Source organism: Anneissia japonica, unplaced genomic scaffold (assembly GCF_011630105.1).
Source record: "Anneissia japonica isolate Jap-2015-1 unplaced genomic scaffold, ASM1163010v1 scaffold287720_len810639_cov167, whole genome shotgun sequence".
NCBI lineage: Eukaryota > Metazoa > Echinodermata > Crinoidea > Comatulida > Comatulidae > Anneissia > Anneissia japonica.
This window is the reverse complement of record NW_022736945.1, coordinates 24,006-43,009: the sequence shown is the minus strand read 5'-3', so window position 1 is coordinate 43,009 and position 19,004 is coordinate 24,006. Positions and strand designations below refer to the sequence as shown.

The window sequence follows — 19,004 nt, the reverse complement described above, 5'->3', positions numbered from 1 at the left end:
GTGTATAGCGGGGGACGATGAAGCATAATATGACTAGGCCCTAGGCCCAAGTGCAATTATGTGATAGAAAGTACACTTTCGAAAGAAATAAATTAAAATAAGAAAAAAATTAAATAGGGCCTAAGAATAATTCAGTTGCAGATGTGCCTTGTTAAAGTATTATATGCTAACTATGCGGCTCTTGTAGCCCTGTGCAAAGCAGTGGTGTTTGTTTATCCATGAAAAAAGCACGCCGGGAAAGTTTGCCTTACCAGGAAAAGGTGACGTAATCTATCTTATGACTTATGCATGCTAACTATAGCGTGAGTATGACGTCGCCAAAAAATAAAAGTTTTCTATTATAACCAAAATATTAATAACAACAAGGTTTGTGGGCGTGAATTCCCTTAATACGAATTATGGGTAGCACCATCTCCTTGCCATACAAATTACAGCTCCCGTTCCACTTCTGACTCTGAGTTGTGCTTCGCACACGCCGCTGAGGGCAGATAATGATCGAGACCTGGATTTACTATTAGAAACTGCGGGAGATTTTTCAAATAAATGGAAGCTCGCTTTTAATTACGAAAAATCAAATGTTCTAATTACAGGACAACGAATTAAAGTACATAGGAAATGGCGACTCGGGAATGGTTATATTTCTGAAAGTGAAACTTATAAATATCTGGGAGTACACATTTCTCGATCATTATCTGATACACAACACATAAATGAAGTTATTAAAAAGGGCAACCGTATTATTGCATATATTAAGTCAATACTAACTGAACAAGAAGACTTTAACAGAGTCTTTACGGGGACTTGCTATGGAAAACTATTGGATTGCCGACTATCAATTATGCAAGCTCAGTTTGGTTTTGCAATGGAAAAACATTGCCAGAAAAAATTGAGAACATGCAATACCAAATGGCAAGGATTATACTTAAAGCCCCAAGTAGTGTTGCCAAAGAGGCATTATACGGTGAATTAGGATGGCAAACTGTTAACTCAATTCAAAATGATTTTAGGGTCCAATACTTTAATAGACTAAAAAATATGGAAGATGACAGATGGTCTTATTTACTTTTCAAAGCAATTTTTTATGTTCAGAAAAACTTAAAATTGCAATGGTTATCCAATATAAGAGATACTAAAACAAAGTCGATTCAATTTTATAAGTTTAATCAAGAACCTGCAACTGACTGGATCAGGCAATTTAGGAAAGAAAATAGAAACAATGATGATAAAGAATGGCTTATTTGTGCTCAAAGTAAATCATCATTGTCAGAATATTTAATGTATAAAGGAAATCCACACTTTGAACAGTATTTGCTGGACAAATCAAACTTCAAAGGCATTAATTTAAAATTCAAAGCAAAACCCAACTCGTTGGATCTTGAAGGCCGCAAACAATCATGGTCTAATCATATTAACACAGGCACATGCAAACTATATACAGACAACCAAAAAGAAACTGTAGAACACTTCTTATTTGACTGTACTAGATTAAATTTTATTAGAGATATTACATACTCAAATATTATGGAAAGTCTTCACGAAAATGGTTTAAGTGTATATTGGCATAGTTTTAAAAATGGATCACAGCAATTTAAACGTCACCTTAAGGTTGATGATATGTATATAGAAAATGTAATATTAGAACAAACCTTTGATTTCCAATGTAAAGAATATTTAATTAATGCATGGACAAGTAGATCTTTGCTACATTACCTCCCAAACAAGTTAAATTGTACTTTAGTTTTTCTCACTGTTAGTTAGGTTTGTAGTCATTAAGTTGTTTGTTATTAAGGCATTATTTATTGTTATCATTATTTATTATTTAGTCACACCTAAATTTCTCTTAGTCATTTGAATTGTTTGAAAGAAAAAGGGGGGAGGGGAAGGAAACAAGGGAGGGGAGGAAAAAAGAAGAAGAAAGAGAAAAGGAAAAGAAAGGAGGAGGAAAGGAAGAAAAAAATTATTATTAGTCACTTTTGGTAGTTATGGTTGTCATTCTTCAAATGACAAGGACCTTTTTAAGTGTGTTTAAAATTTAAGGCCAACAAAATGAACATGTCTTAAGTGCTGAGTAATTCACTGAAAGTTAGACTGCTCCATTCGGCTAGGCTCCACCTTGTCGAGTTGGGCAGCCCGTCTCTTGGTCATGGGACATTCCTTCCATTGTACTCATTAATGTTTACTTTTCTATCATTTTAAATTTTTTTCAATGTATCTTTTCTTTGTATTTTGTGAAATGTTGTTTGTTATTTGGATGCACCACCAGATGGTGTGTGCCACTGATACAAAAGTGTTCCAATAAAGTTCAAAGTTCTCACATGAAAGGTAAATTCAGGGTTGATGGGTTTGAGATGATAATGTGCACCCCGTAAAGTCTAAGCTGCTCTGAAGTAACTTATTCCATAGTGTTTGATATTGATGATACTAGTGTCAAGACTGTCTCTTATACACATCTAGATGTGTATAAGAGACAGGTTATTACCTTTCTTTGATAATTTAAATATAATTTAACAGTGCTAACGGCTATATATATATATATATATATATTTATATGTATATATATTATATTAATATTATTATATTATATCCTTTCTTATTGTATAAATATTTGGTTTTCTCATATCACCGTAGACAGCAAATGTAAACTATCGAGAATTGTTAACGAGGCTGGCAGAGTGATTCTAGCCGATGTGAAATATTTAGAAGTTACCAGTATCTTTAAAAATGTTACACTTAAGAAATTTAATTTAATTATGAAAGAATCATCCCATCCATTATACTCAGACATTATCGTAAATAGATCGGGAAGGGTTAGACTTAAACAACATAACATATCCACAAACCGTTTTAGAAATTCAGCATTGTAAATTGATTGTAATTTATTTAATCAAAATTCAAGAATAACTACACAAACTCTAATTTTTATTTATTATTGAATTTTTAATTGATATTTATCATATTTATAAACGATTCTATGTTATGTATAAAAAATATCCCTTCCTACAAAAAATAACAGGCCACATTAATTTGTTATCATATTTTACGACAGTTTCAACGACTGACTATAAACCACATGAAGGTCAGGAAAAAGCAGCTAGTAGACTTAATGTGGTACCTATTGTAACGCCGCTTCTCGTCGTCGTATTTCTAAGCATCGTTTTAAGTTTGTTCGTTTATCAAAGAATGCGGAACAGGTAAAATATTGTTTTTAGCATGTTTTTAGAAAGTAAGAACCGAATAATCTGGTAACAAAATATACATTCTAAATTTATATAGAAATATTTTATGATGACTGTATTACTTTCAGAATATTAAGTGAATATCTATATCAGTAAAATAATAAATTGACTACATTTAAACTAAATGCTTTGGGTTGTTTTTTTTTCGTGCTTCTAATAAGCACTTTGTTGTGAATTTAGAAATCATATCTTTATTACAGTACCTCCACCAAAGGAGGGTATGTATTCACCACCAAAGGAGTGTATGTATTCACCACCAAAGGAGGTTATGTATTCACCGCTGTCTACTTGTCTGTCTGTTAGCAAGTTTACGCAAAAACTAAAATTGATCTTCATAAAATTTAGTAGAATGATACATCATAACTGAGGAAAGACACCATTTAATTTTCGGAAAAAGGTCAAAGGACAATGTCACGTAAAATTTAGCATAAAAGAAAATAATGGAATCGCCCCTTTGATTTTGAAGGCACTCAAGAACACGATGGGCGATTCTATTAGTTTTGTAGGGTATGCTGTTGCACTCAAGATAATAAAGTGTCTGATACGTCAGGCGATTCCATTATTTCCTTGAGGGTATACTGCTGTTTTTTCTGTTTTATTTTTTGGGGGTATGCATATTCTATGAAGTGTTTTTACTATTTTGTTCTTGCTTTTCTGAATAACGTAAACGTGCATGTTTCTTTTAACTTCAGACATTGCTATCATAACAATGTGGCCTTAACAAGATGTACAGACAAAAATCAACCAAAACGTAAGTACCACCAGAGACACATGTGTTTAACTATGTTGTTTTCATAAATGTTTTGGTTTAAACAGTATTCAAGTAATCTTCATAAAGAAAATGTTCCTATCTCACCAGAACCACCACTGAATGAAGTTGTGCAATCAGCGGTAAAATGCCATGTGGAAGATGAGCTATACGCCACAATCGTGGATATTCATAAAGGTGCCGAAGGAGAATCTAAAGCGGCAACTGAGTACCTAGTAGTAATAGATGACTACATGGTGCCAACACAATTATCCGATGATGAGGAACGCTGCACAAGACATGACGTGGGACCAGCGTTATACGATGCCACAATCGCCCCTAACAACTGATGCACGGTCGGTTGAAACATGCGTGTAGACTGCCACCTAGCGTTTCATTAAAGAAGATGATTAGCATCGGAGAAACATCAATTTAAAAATTGCTTGCACTTATTTAGAAACAGCAAGCGGAATAATGCAATGGAGAAATATAAAAAATATAGACTCTAAATTCCTTTCATTATATTTAAATTTTATATATACACAATTACATATTTTTTTTTTATAAAATAAAAAAATAGAATATAATAAGATTTTGATATTGTGTTCATTAAAATAAATATCAACGATACCGCTCCATAAATCCCATCTTACCCCCATAACTTTTATGTCATATGTCTAAGCACAATTAAGGTAGAAAACAAAGCATTACACATGACACTGCCGAAAATTGTGTTTAACATTGGCTGAAACACAACATCTAGTTTGAGTTTGGTAGATACGAGTAGAAGATCTAGTGCTTCACACTGCATAAACTGGGAATAAGCTCCTCTGCCCTATAAGTCCAATTGGCTCCTGGAAGTTTTTATTTAAGAAAGCGTTACATTCTTATCTTGCCATCTATTTTGCAGGTCTTTATGAAGTTAAGTTTATAATAATATATTAAAAATCTATATAATTTCCGTTTTTTGAAATATTCACTATTAGCAATTGTGCTTGTGACAAGTTTTCATGACCAATAAAATTGTTCTGTGCTATAAACATATGATGTCGCATCTTTCTGTTTAAAAAAAAAATCTGAAAGCAAAACAAACGGAAGCTTGAAAAATGAAGGTGTTGACTTTGAAGGTTCATCCAATCAAAACTAAAATTTTATCAACCAGCGTAATTTATTGGATGGGTTTCTAAGAATGCGTATATGTAAATTTGTATATCGTACTGGGCTTGCTAAAACTTACTCATTTATTGTGTACTTTCCTTGAGCCATACACCTCAAACAATATGCGACGAATCAATAAGATTTTACTGCTTCTCCTCTGGAAATATTCAGTTGTGAACGTTGTGGTAACACGTCATTGTCCTCCGTAAGTAGTGTTTTATAATAATAATAATAATAATAATAATAATAATAATAATAAAAATAATAATAATAATAATAATAATAATAATAATAATAATGTTATTAATAATAATAATGATATTAATAATAATAATATTATTAATAATAATAATAATAATAATAATAATAATAATAATAATAATAATGTTATTAATAATAATAATGATAATAATAATATTAATAATAATAATAATAATAATAATAACAGCAACAGCAACATCAACAGCAACGACGACAGCAAGAGCTACTACTATCGCTACTATTGTTGCTGCTACTGCTACTAAACTACTATTTATGCTGCTGCTTGTAATGATGATGATGATGATGATGATGATGATGATGATGATGAGAATAAGGATGATGATATGACGATGATGATGTTAATTCTAATATTTCTATTCTATAGTTTGTGTAATTTAAGGAAACTAAATGCACACACAATCGTCAATTGTTAAGATTGAGTTGTTTACACTAATATGCAGGTGGAATTTTTTTTTTAGTGAATTTGTGTGTTCTCGTGGTAGTACGTGCTACCTAATTTATACAGTGAATGGTGAATGGAATTACAAGTACTCAGATAGTGCTGCAGTGAGAACTGGTATGAAATATCTATCATGTATGTTCTCTAGGATTATTCGAAAGACGATTTAGTTTGTCAGGCTAAATTGTTCATAGGTATAGAATTAAAAAAAATACCTAGAACATCAGATTGCAACATTCTACCGTTAACATAATAAATAATATCAAACTTCAAAAACCCACTAATTTAATCAGTAATATATTAATAATATGCACCAATAAATATTTGTTTAAAATTTAACGTTGAATAAACTTATAATGTTACTTTAAAAAATCAAGATATTCGTGTGCCGTGGCTGCATGGTGTAGTATCTGGATCAAGGATAAAGCTTTTATATGCCTCAGGCGCATACACAACACGCGAGTATTCTATATTTTCCACTTACTTACGGTTACGTCGAGGCGATTTCGTAGGCCTACTTGTAGCATGTAGTGAATCTTTTATCGTTTCATACATACATACATGTCTTCTTGGCTAATGGCTACAGAACCGAGCGCTATTTTAATTCGCACTGACTTATTATCTATTGGATTTATACATTATTTGTGTTCCTAATGCTAAGCAGCAACTTGACTTAGGCCCAACGGCGGCGGAAGCGGGGGGTGGGGGGAGCCAGGGGAGCCATTGGCCCACCCACTTTTTCTACTGCGGGGCCTGCCCCTCCCCCCACTTTTGTGACTGTTACCAGCGCCGGTGACAAACATTTTACGAACGCTGCAATGGTCATTATTATTATTATTATTATTATTATTATTATTATTATTATTATTATTATTATTATTATTATTATTACTATTGTTATTTCGTGCTTACACCTTATTTATTTGCGCCTTATGAATTGACCTATTATTATTATTATTATAAAATATAGATTTTTTTTTAATTTTCTAACGAACATTACAAGTTCCCTCTGTGTCTGTAAAGTTTTCTTGAAAAAAAAAAAAAAAAAAAAAAAAAAAAAAAAGGGGGGGGGAAAAAAAAGGGGGGGGGGGGGGGCCCCAAAAAAATTTTTTTTTTTTTTTTTTTTTTTTTTTGGTGCTTAGGGACCTTGTTTATTTGCTCCTTACAAATTGCCCTATTATTATTATTATTATTATTATTATTATTATTAATATTAAATATGGATTTTTTTTAAATTTTTTTTTTTACATTTTCTAACGAACATTACAAGTTCCCTCTGTGTCTGTACACGTGCGTCTGTAAAGTTTTCTTGAAACCCACCCTCTAGCATGCAGAAAAAATCGCCTGCATTCGTGAATTCTTATTTAGGCATATGGGGGGAGGTAGGCACCGTCTCTTAAAATGGAGCGACGTTCTAGTTCTCTTTATGCTAACCACGAAGATGTATAGTAAGCATAACTGATTGGCTTACAGTAAACCTTCAAACTAGCGTAATATAACCACATTTAAACTCTAATTTAACGAAAACAATAAGATACTTATTAGGCCACTTCTTTTAAATAAAGTTGTCTGAAGGTTAACTACAGAATTTACAGTACACTGTAGTTAATGTGTTATAGGTTGTAAAAACTGTATTGAGTAAAAAATAATATTTCGAATTAAAAAATCTTTCGCTTGACATTAGGAATTAATCATTTGTGAAACAAAATGGTAGGCTATGTCATGTGTTCTATTGAACAGTGGCAGATTCAAGGGGAAACCCAGTCAGCACGGGACCCCATCCCTTTTTTTCAGAATTATTTTTTAAAAAATTGAGAAAACCAACATAATTGTATTCAACTTTTAATCTGAGAGTGCCATTTCCGGCCATTTGGAGGTGCCATAATCATATTTTTTTTTTACCTCTTACCAACAGTTGTGGGGCTGAGGCGGGTGGACATTCTATTTACGCAAGACTCTCCCTGGAACCCCTCAATTTCGACTTCCTGGACCCGCCACAGTTGGAGTATCATTTCTGAGCTACATAGAAGGGTAATTTCATCGGGGAAAAGTGAAGTTTTCGTCGGGGAACACATATCAAGGATAACCCTCATAATAAATAATTTATTGAGGTCGTGGAAGCAATCTCGACTTTGTTCGGAAATCTGTGACGCGTTCAAGGGGAGGGGGAGGTTAATTCAATTTTTTTTTTAATCGAGATATAAGGAAAATTATATTCAAATTTTAAGTCTAAGAGTGTAATTTCAGGCCATCTAGAGGTGCCATAATCACAAATTTTCTTACCTCAGCCCCAACCACGGTGGGGCTGAGGTGGTATAGATTCAGAAGTACCCAGTGGCTGATTCAAGGGGACCCAGCCGGCCCACCACCACCCTTCTAAATTGTTCAATAAAAAGATGGAGATATAAAGATAATTATATTCAAATTTTATGTCTGGAAGTGCAATTTCCGGTCATCTAGAGGTGCCAGTAATCACAAATTGTCTTAGTATGGATCTTCTATCTGTGAAAATACCCTCCCTGGGCCCTTCTATTTCGAATTCCTGGATCCGCCACTGGAAATTACAACAAATATGAAATCATATTACAGTAGCTTGATGCCTATAATTATAAAATTCACCAAACTTCGTAATATCCGTAGCTTCCAGGGGGCGGGGCCCTTGGCGGCCCCCTGGCCCCAGCATAGATGCTCGCTTCGCTCGCATACCCAACCTTATGAAATGGCCCCTCACTTTCAAAAATTCAAAAATGTTCCGCCGCCGTTGCTTAGGCCTATGTTATATTGAATAATATATATGTGCCTATACTGTATATATAGGTGTATATATATATATATATATATATATATATATATATATTATGCAATTGCATAGTCGTGTGTGAGTTTTTTTTCAACATTTTCTTAAACTAAACTATTGTCCCTCAATTTTATGTTAGGCAAATTTATGTCATCCCATTATATTCTATAGTTTAGCGCAGTCTTTGTTACTAATGTAATGTCAATCTGATTTTAAAGGCGAATATTCTTTGTCAAAATCCTGTTACAAATTCATCCCACAAGGATTGTCAAGAGAGCAATCATGTTATGACGCTCAACTTGAATGCCAGCATGAGAAAGGAAACATTACGTTCATAGACAACATCCAAGAGTATAATCAATTGGTGGACATTGTTCTTTACATATTGTATACAAAGGAAGACAGTTATTTCAATGTAAATACACAAGAAATGTGTGCTAAAGTTACAATACAAGACGGTATTTTGGAAAATAGTGACATGATTAAAATAAAAGACCGTAATGAAAAACAAAATATTAATTCCATAATGTGTGAGGCCACAGGTACAAGTACGGGTACGTACAAAGGAGGTACAAATACAGACACAGGTACGTACAAAAGATGATAATATAATCTGCGATAAACTACAGTGTGTAGTACTGAAATAAGTAATTTATAGAAACAACAAAGTAGTTTTCCAAAAATACAGTAAAGTTTTTTTTTTTTTTTTTTACATTTTTTCTGTTATTTATTACTACATCATATTTTCGTAATTATATATAGACCTGAAACCGCTCGTATACACGTTGAATGTAATAACTATAGTATTTGATTAAGAAGGTTTAGGGATAAATTCATATTTCCCACTGTAGATTCGATCGATTTTAGGCCAAAAATATAATTTCTGACAACTAACAGTAAACCTTCTATACAAAATGTCAATATGCTTACTACTTTTTTTTTTTAAACAGAATCATATTTTACGAAGGTGACCCTTGCAATTTCAACTCCTGGGGGATTACTGGAAGATTCTAGTCCGACAGTCGTGTCTATTCTAGCCCCGCTTATCGTTGTGATGATTCTTATCGCCATTTTAAGTGTGTGCATTTATCGACGAATGCGGAAAAGGTAATTGTTTCTTTACCATGTATGCTACGAAAGTAAAAGCAGAAAAAAGAAATACTTGCATACAGTATCATGAGCATATATTTCAGTTTTACATGGTGTCCATTAATTTCCTCAACTTGAGTTTCTTCAGTAAATTTAGATGATCAAGCTAAGTTTAAGGTCTTACATTTACTAGAATAATAATCGTGTCTATAATGCATATTTCTTAATTATAGGAATTGTTGTTATAATAACCCAACTTTAACCTCATCAAGAAGCATAGAAAAGCATCAATCAAAAAGTGAGTACAGCCAGGAAATGTAAACTTTGTACATGTTCCTGGTACAAAACCATAAAAAACAAATTTTGAAGAAAAACTGATTTAATTTAAATATTCAAGTAATTTTAATAGATGAATGTGTTTAAATCCCAACTAGATAAACCTGGTGATGGTGTGGATTCAGCGGTAGGACACCTTATGGGAGATAAAAGTTACTCCGCCCTCAAAGCTGAATTTATTCAAGAAGGCGACTATGAAGAGCTTAAACCGTCAACTGAGTACAAGAGCTCGTCAATTATCGAAGATTACATAATGCCAACACACTCTTCCAATGAGGAATGCAGCTGCGCAAGGCGAGATGAAATGGAGTCTGCGTTATACGCCCACACGATCATCTCTAGTGCACCGTCTGAAATCTAAAAAGTGATGATGGCAGTTGATAACGACAGGCTGGGTTTTAGTTTGAAACATATTGCGTATATAGGCTTACACCTAACTTTACGAAATACACACAAAAAAAAAAAAAATACACAAAAAAAAAAAAAAAAAAACCAGTAGGATTTTGGCACAGGATTAGTTCCATCTTTCTCGCAGGGGTCGGAATGTGCAGTGAACCAATGAATTTAACAAAAAGTATGTAAGAGCCGCTTAGCCTAGATAGGCCTATACCGGTATGCATTTTACTTCAATTTCTTGTATGCTACACCTAATTGATCGGGGTACTAGATAGGCCTATTCTTTTGAGTCAGGTTTCTTTGAATTTAACAGTCGTACTTTATGACTGGTTAGTTTGTACATTCTCTTTTGAATGTTTCATTGTTTTTATGACGTAATATTTGTAAAATATTAATGCAATCTATCAAATAAGAATGATTCCGCATTGACTTATCTACTTATTCATACTGGGCAATAACATTGATTTCAAACAATTACAGAAAAACAATTAAGTGTGTGTGGAATATAACGATCGTGAAGACTGCTCTACGATTTTTCTCATATATAAATAAGCCTATATCAAACATTGTGATAAAAAATTTAATAACAGATTAAAAACAATTAAAGCAAAGCCTACACAATGAGTCTGTCATACCCAGGGCAGAGAAATGGAAAAGATGCAAGGCTTAGAAAATAAAACACGCCTAATGCGGTCGATGCTGGATCGTGTTCATACCAGACACTTTTAAAGCCTTTAGGAGAATTGAGGTTTGCAAGACCTTAAAGTTAAAACATTTATAATTACATTATTTGTCACAACTATTATAGTTACCCATGTATTTTTTAGTTTTTATCTTTTTGTTATAATTCAATTATGAGATGGATTGTGAACAAGTAAAATCTACATTATACAATATACATTGTTTATCATAATTCATATATTATTATTTAGTATGCATGTAAAATAAATTTTAAAGTGATCCGCTTTTGAACGAGAATAAAAACAAGTAGGCATACGATGTTACAGAGCTTTGCATTATTTATATATCTTTTATATTGTTTACATACTGTACTTCGCCTAACATCTCTAAGCATAGTTGAAGCCATTCTGTATATTAGTAGATGTGCTATAAACCTTCAATCGTGCATGTATCTGTTAATCAGGAAGCTGTTTTCTTTACTTAAATACATTAGCTTTTTTTCAAATGACTCGATAAATTCTATCAAAAGTGAAACGGTTGATTTTCTAACCAATTAAATGGCACACGAATATGTAAATTAAGCTGTCATAGTCATAGAAGACTTTTATCTATACATTTCTTAATTCCAAGACCTTAAAAAATATGCAACAATTTAGTATACTCCTATTGATTCTCATCTGGACATATTCATGCTTAGACGTTGTGCAAACAAAATGTCCTCTCTATGTATTGGTTTACGTGTAATCATAGGCCTATTATACTTTAGCTTTTCTAGAGTTGACATGGTAATTTCTATCAAAAGTAAAACTAATTAACTGGGACATGAACATAAATAAGATGCCAAAACCATAGGCCTTTGATATAAGCCTACAATTTTTGATTCCGAGACCTTAAACAATAGGCACATGCAACGATTTAGTAAACTCATTGGCCTACTGAGTCTGGAAATATTTATGCCTAGACGTAGTGGCATCGTACTCTTTCACTATGAGTTTCTCTTTCTCTCTTTTCATCTTCATTTATTGTTTTGTGCTTGCAGTTTGACCATACCTCTTTGTTGGGGGTGATTATCAAATAAAGTGAATTGTAAATTGTTATCTATGTACTTGGAGTTTTTGTTATTTTTATTTCAATTATGAGATGAATTTTGAACAAGGAATTGTGAACAACCAGAAGCTACATGATATAAGAATGCATTACGGTATATGTCATAGTTCACCCCTCCTCTATGTCATAGTTCACCCCTCCTCTATGTCATAGTTCACCCCTCCTCTAGTGACTCTCTTCCACTTTTTTCTGTCTGATGTTTCTTTCAACCAATATTACTTACGTATATTTTCAAGTCGTCTCCCCACCTCTATTTCTGTCTTCCTCTTCCTCTTTTACTTTCTCTGCGTATCCATTCTGTTATTTTTTGTTTCAGTTATTTTAAAAATATCATTACTTCTACTTAATAATAGTGATAAGGTTGTGTTATTAGCTTGTCCTATTGAGGACTCCGTAATAACGGCATTCTAACAAATTTCGATGGATATTCTTTTCATATTGGATTTGTGTGTGCACGCGATAGTAACTGTTACCTGATTTATGCGGAAAATAGTTATTTGTACTATTGGCGTGGGAATAGTTATGCAAATATAGTTGGTATGAATTACAATATTTTGTATTTCTTTGAAAAATTATTTGGTTGACGATATTTTTATTATTATAGCCAAAGTCAGCACAGATTATTTACAGAATATACCCGGCGTTATATTTCTAAAGGCGTAAATATTAGAGATTAACTTACATTATTAATATATATCTCTATGTTAGGAGATAGCAACAGCGAAAATTGTCCCCAATTGCATGGCAATTTATTAAATAATTAAAGAATATATATTTGTGTTGTGAATATAATATATTTTGGAAATTCTGCAGCGGTTAATGAATAAATTTATATTACGAAGTATTACATTTTGCCAGTCTGTAAAATGCTGTTAATCAAAGATCTTATAAACACAAGATAGCGTTCTCCGCGATTTACGCGTAACAAATAGAAGCGTCGGTCAAGGTTCAAAAGTTTCCAATTTAGCAAGAGGGCGCCATTCATGCGCTATTATAAGTGTATAAAAGAGCGCTATTATACCAAAGAGAAAAAGTAATCAGCTTTGGAAGAGGGCGTCCTATCTGTTGCCATGGATCTGAGATGGTTCCTGTTCTGCTGTTCACAGGATTGATACCCAAGGTAAAGTCGCAGAAAGTGTTCTTTACATACTGGAGGCATTCGAGGATCCGTTCTTTCAACGTACACAGACTGAACGCAGGGATGTGTGCCAAAGTTTCAGTAGAAGATGGGATACTTAACTTCAATGATTGCGATATTGAGAACAGTGATTGCAGTAAGAAGCAATATATTAACTCCCTAATGTGCGAGGCTACAGGTACCGTATCATAATGTATAATCAAAATCTGAAAAACAACAGGGGCGGATCCAGCCCGGTAAGAAAGAGGGGGGCGTGAATGTCCGAACTAAGTGAGAGTCTCAGGAAAGAATCCCTGGTACGGGCGCAAGGGAAGATTCTCCCTTAAACCTCTAGCATAACCTCATTAATTTGAGCTGATATTTGATTGATTTTTAATATTTAGCATGGTAATTTTCTGATAAGCTTTACAAAACAATTTTTTTAACAAGATATAGAGGTGCGTACGCCCCTCTCTAAATCCGCCACTGTGAAAAATACATTCCATAGTGTATTGCTGAAATAATAAATAAGAACACTGGGCCTATATAAAATAACCAAAACTTCCATGATAAGAAACAAAACACGATCATCTCTAGTGCATCGTCTACACTATCTAATGAGTGATTACAGCACTTCATAACGACAGACTAGATCTCAGTTTGAAACATATCTCGTAGTATAGGCTTAATTTTTAAAATGATTTAACACCTAATTTTCTGAAATACAAAAAAGAGATAGTAGGTTTAGGCACCGGACTACAGTAGTTCCATCTTGCGTGGGTAGGAATGTGCGGGGAACCAGTGAGTTTTAGTTTAAAAGCCGCTTAGCCTCTGCAATATGCATTTTTTTTGTATGCTACACACCTATTTGTCGGTGTAGCAAAGTTATTTTCTTCAATTCTTACGTTTGTGCTTATGACTTTGGTGCCTTATAATTTGTTTGGAATGTTCCATTGTTTTTATGACGTAATTTTATAAAATATTAATGTAATCTAGCAAATAAAAATAATTATTCATTTACTTATTCACACTTTGGTAATAACATTGGTTATCAACAATTATAGAAAAGAAATAAACAGTGTGTGGAATACGAACAAGGGTGTTCTGAAATGGTCCCCATATTACAAATAAATCAAGCTGCGTGAAAAAATGAAATAACAAACTAACAACTAAACAAAAGACTACACAATGATCTTGTCATAGCAGGGCAGAGAAATGGAAAACATTCGATGCTTGGAAAATAAAAAGCCCAATGCGATCGATGATAATCACCTGTCGTATGAGGGCGAACGTCGAAACACTTTTAAAACCTTTAGAAGAGATCCAGCAATAGCTACAGTATACATTGTTCATCATATACTTATTTAGTAAAAACCGAAAGGTATCGAAATGCACACCATCGTGTCAGGATTCAATATTCCGACATTAATTATGTCATTCCTGATGATGACATAATTAATGTCGAAATATTTAGTAATTTAGTAAACCAAAAAGAATTTAATATACCAAAAAGAATATAATATAGACCTACTCTTATACGAAGGTGGCACATAAAGAAAGCATCATCTCCTACTTTAATTTTTAAAAGTTTTCTTAGATTGGTCTTAGTTGGCTTTAGACGATATTTGAAGTATTAGTATCTTATTAGTATTAGTAATGACTGGGGTAATAATGTGGAAAAGCGTTCTGAGACATAGTTGTATAGAGTACTACCGTGTTACGTCACGATACCACGTGATACTACTCCGTCGCTATCGTTGCATAGAGTTCAACCGGACGCAATTTTCTTCACTGACAAACCATTGATCCCAGTTTCTAACGTAATTTCTTATACACATTGGTCAATAACATTGATTATAAACAAGTACAGAAAAAAATCCCAAAGGATAAATATAACAAACTGCGTGAAAAAAAATGCAAAGTCTACGCAATGATCTGCAGAGATATAAAAAATACGATGCTTGGAAAATAAAATAAGCCCATTGTATGTCGATGATGGTCACTTGTCGTATAGGGAGAATTCTGATCATATCAGTAAGAGAATTGTGCATGCAGCATTGTGTTTGATTGAATTTAAAAGACCAAATTTATTTGCAATATATGTGTCACATCTATTATTTCCATACAGTTTTGTTAAAATTATTTCGAAATGCAAGTTTTTTATACATGAGATTGATTGTGAACACCCACAGTTATGAATGCAATATACTGATAAGCAGTTGACTTATAAAAAGTACTGCTAATTTACTCATTATGTTGAGAATGCGAGATCTGAATGTAGCTTTACAATTTATTTATATACATTGTTCAACATAGTTCATATAGGCCTAGTTCATATATTTAGCAATAAAGTGAATATGTACAACCAATAGTATGTAAAATAGTTTTCCGAGCGAGAATAAAAGCATATAGGCATACGATGTTAGAGAGCTCTGCATTATTTATATATATTTTACATATTTGTTATATACTGTAATTTGTATAACGTTTCTTAGTATAGTTGAAACCATTCTTATATATTATTTGATATTCTATAAACGTACGATTGTTTCCCCAGTTTTCCAGGAAACTGTATAAAATTCATACATAGTCATTCAAAAGTGAAACGGTTGATTTTTTTTATCCAATTACTGAGATATGAACATGTAGCTTAGGATGTCCTAATCGTAGAAGACTCTTATCTGTACATTCTTTGAGTCCAAGACTTTAAACAATATGCAACGATTTAGTAAATTGTTATTGATTTTCATCTTGAAATATGCATGTCTAGACATTATTGAATCACAATGCCCTCCGTAAGTATTGTTTTTACGTGTAGGCCTAATCATAAATTTGATATTATTATTACAACTTAATTAGAGTGCCAGCATTGTGTCATTGGCTTATCTTAGTGAGGACTGCGTAATATATGTATTCTAAACAATTTGGATATTTCTTTTCTTAGCGGGTTTGTGTGTGCAGGAGATGACAGTAACTGCTATTTGATTTATACGGCAAATGGTAAATGGTATTACAGGAAAGCGGATAGTTTTCAAAAAGAAATTGGTATGAATACATTTTGTATTTCCTTGAAGAAAGAATTGGATGATGACATTCAATTATAGCTAACAACTAGGCCTATACACAGAAACCGATGACAGAAAAAGAAGTGTTCCACCAGCAATGTTATTATTATAATCAAAACAAACAGATTATTTACAAAATATACTCGACATTATATCTCTGAAGGCTTAAATATTAGAATAATTATAATCCGATGTGCCTCAGTCTCTGTGCTATCAGTGTTGACAACGGAAAAAATTATCACCAATTGCAGTAAAAAGTTAATGAATAATAGCATACATATTAGTGTAGTGAATGTAACATTTTGGAAAAATTGCAGGGTGGTGAGCGAGGGAGTGTGTGTGACGAAGTATTATATTTTTTATTTAGGCAATGATTTATATAACAGGCCTTTTATATAATAAATAAATTCTATCATAATTTAGTTTTAATTACTGTATTGATATATATTGATATTTATTTGTCATATATACAGTCTTGATTAAAGATGTGCACATTTTGTCACCATCCTGCTACAAATTCATCCTATATTCATCAAGAAAGCTTTCGTGTTATGACGCTCGACGTGAATGCCAACGACAAGGAGGAGACATTACAGTCATTAATAACGATCAGGAGTACAAGCAGTTAGTAGTTACTGTACTTTACATACAGAAGACATATGACGATCGTTATTTCAACGTACACAGACGGAACACAGGGACGTGTGCTAAAGTTTCAATAGAAGATGGGCCACTTAACCTCAATAATTACAAGATTGAAAACAGTGACTGCAGCAAAAAACATAATAAAATATATTAACTCCCTATTGTGCGAGGCTGCATGTACGTATCATTATAAAGTTTGAAAATAAATTCGTATCTGGTATTGCTGAAATAATAGATAAAATCACAAAATAAGATAACAAAAAATGACTAACTTCCAATTTTTTTTAAATGACCAACTTCCAATTTTTTTTTTTTTTTTTTTTTTTGGCAGTTACATCTGAGCCAACTCAAGTAACAGGATTTATGCTAATACCGTTTATCGCCATATTTCTAATTGTTGTTACAAGTTTGTTTATTTGTCGTCAAAGACGGATTCGGAAAAGGTAAATTTAACGTTTTCTTACTCTTAATCTAAATAAGCTTAAAAAAAAAAACAGGATAATGATTAAGCAGTAACAAAGTTGTATAAATGACAGTATACTATGAGGCGCCATCTGTTAACTTATTATTTAGCAAAAAATAACATGGCTTTTTACGTTATATATTTATATATTATTTACTCAAGTAACAGGATTTATGCTAATACCGTTTATCGCCATATTTCTAATTGTTGTTACAAGTTTGTTTATTTGTCGTCAAAGACGGATTCGGAAAAGGTAAATTTAACGTTTTCTTACTCTTAATCTAAATAAGCTTAAAAAAAAAACAGGATAATGATTAAGCAGTAACAAAGTTGTATAAATGACAGTATACAACCATGGCAATCTGGATCGTCAATGACTAAGCTTGGTTTCTATACAATACACGGCTATCTGCATCTTTCGATGATGCTGATTGGTCGGTCGAATCGGGGAACCTTCCGATTGCATGGGAGACTGCTACGCAGTACAAAATTGCACGAAAAATACCCTAGCGACAGCGTAGTGATTTTAAGGAAACCTGCTTAAGGAGTAACGATATTCCTTTTAACTTTCGATCGATTTTACTTTTTCCATTTTAAATGGTATTTAAATAGTAAAATATGTTTCATGAAGATCTTTTCTTAACTTTACACTTTCGTCAGCAAACATGACTTTTAAAAGTTTATTTTATTTATTTAACACATTCGATAAATGCTATAAGATTAACACCTTTTTATTCATTTCAGACGTAGCAATCATGACAACAAGCAGTTAGTCTTATCAAGAATCCCAGATGAAAATATACAAATAAGTGAGTTTACTAACTGCCTTTGTTTTCTTTAGTTGTTGACAGGAGATTGGGTTAAGAACATCTCCGTTTTTAACTTTTCCCGACAGCCCCTGCTCAATTGTTTTGCACGTACTTCTAGTAATATTTCGTCTCCACAGATTATGTTGGCGACCCAGTGCAATCAACTGCAGAAAATCATCTTGGAATTCAAAGTTATTCCACTCCCAATGCTGCGGATACGGATACGCAGAGAAGTGGCGAAGAATCTGCAAATGAGTGCCACACCTCACCAAATATTGGAGATGACAGGTTCGTCCAACACAACTCTATATACAACTTGTTTGATATCGCATGTACATCTACAGCTGAAGATACTCAAAGCGATGAAGAGTCTAAAGCGTCAACTGGGTACAAGAGCTCGTCAATTATCAAAGATGACTATTTAATATCAACACACTCTTCATGTTATGATAAATAATGCGCAAGGCTTGATGGAGTGGGGTCTGCGTTAATATACGCCTACACGATCATCTTTAGTGCATCGTCTGCACTATTATTATTATTATTATTATTATCACTATCTAATGAGTGATTACAGCACTTCATACGACAGGCTAGATCTCAGTTTGAAACATATCTCGTAGTATAGGCTTGATT

At 33.0% G+C, this 19,004-nt stretch overlaps 2 protein-coding genes and 1 long non-coding RNA gene across 3 annotated transcripts; all 3 read left to right on the top strand.

Moving 5' to 3' along the window:
• Positions 1 to 2,672: 2,672 nt before the first annotated feature.
• LOC117117031 lies at positions 2,673 to 5,011 on the top strand. The gene is made up of 3 exons (XM_033261208.1): positions 2,673 to 3,191; positions 3,929 to 3,987; positions 4,096 to 5,011. Exons 1-3 carry the CDS (start codon positions 2,977 to 2,979, stop codon positions 4,332 to 4,334), a joined length of 513 nt encoding a protein of 170 aa, XP_033117099.1. The 5' UTR covers positions 2,673 to 2,976; the 3' UTR covers positions 4,335 to 5,011.
• A 242-nt stretch (positions 5,012 to 5,253) lies between these two features.
• On the top strand, positions 5,254 to 10,517 carry LOC117116999. The gene is made up of 6 exons (XM_033261170.1): positions 5,254 to 5,347; positions 5,883 to 5,980; positions 8,879 to 9,247; positions 9,611 to 9,767; positions 9,983 to 10,047; positions 10,184 to 10,517. Exons 1-6 carry the CDS (start codon positions 5,265 to 5,267, stop codon positions 10,444 to 10,446), a joined length of 1,035 nt encoding a protein of 344 aa, XP_033117061.1. The 5' UTR covers positions 5,254 to 5,264; the 3' UTR covers positions 10,447 to 10,517.
• A 7,213-nt stretch (positions 10,518 to 17,730) lies between these two features.
• Positions 17,731 to 18,628, top strand: LOC117116989. The gene is made up of 3 exons (XR_004446845.1): positions 17,731 to 17,812; positions 18,304 to 18,368; positions 18,506 to 18,628. It is a non-coding gene; the product is annotated as an uncharacterized LOC117116989 (long non-coding RNA).
• The last annotated feature ends 376 nt before the right edge of the window (positions 18,629 to 19,004 follow it).

Bases quoted from the DNA above. Each gene is read 5' to 3' on its own strand.
- LOC117116999 (XM_033261170.1), top strand. From the start codon at position 5,265: ATGCGACGAATCAATAAGATTTTACTGCTTCTCCTCTGGAAATATTCA. The intron at 9,248-9,610 runs GTACGTACAAAA...TTTTTTAAACAG, and splicing joins AGGTACAAATACAGACACAG to AATCATATTTTACGAAGGTG. The intron at 10,048-10,183 runs GTGAGTACAGCC...AATCCCAACTAG, and splicing joins AGAAAAGCATCAATCAAAAA to ATAAACCTGGTGATGGTGTG.
- LOC117117031 (XM_033261208.1), top strand. From the start codon at position 2,977: ATGTATAAAAAATATCCCTTCCTACAAAAAATAACAGGCCACATTAAT. The intron at 3,192-3,928 runs GTAAAATATTGT...TTTTAACTTCAG, and splicing joins TATCAAAGAATGCGGAACAG to ACATTGCTATCATAACAATG. The intron at 3,988-4,095 runs GTAAGTACCACC...CTATCTCACCAG, and splicing joins AGACAAAAATCAACCAAAAC to AACCACCACTGAATGAAGTT.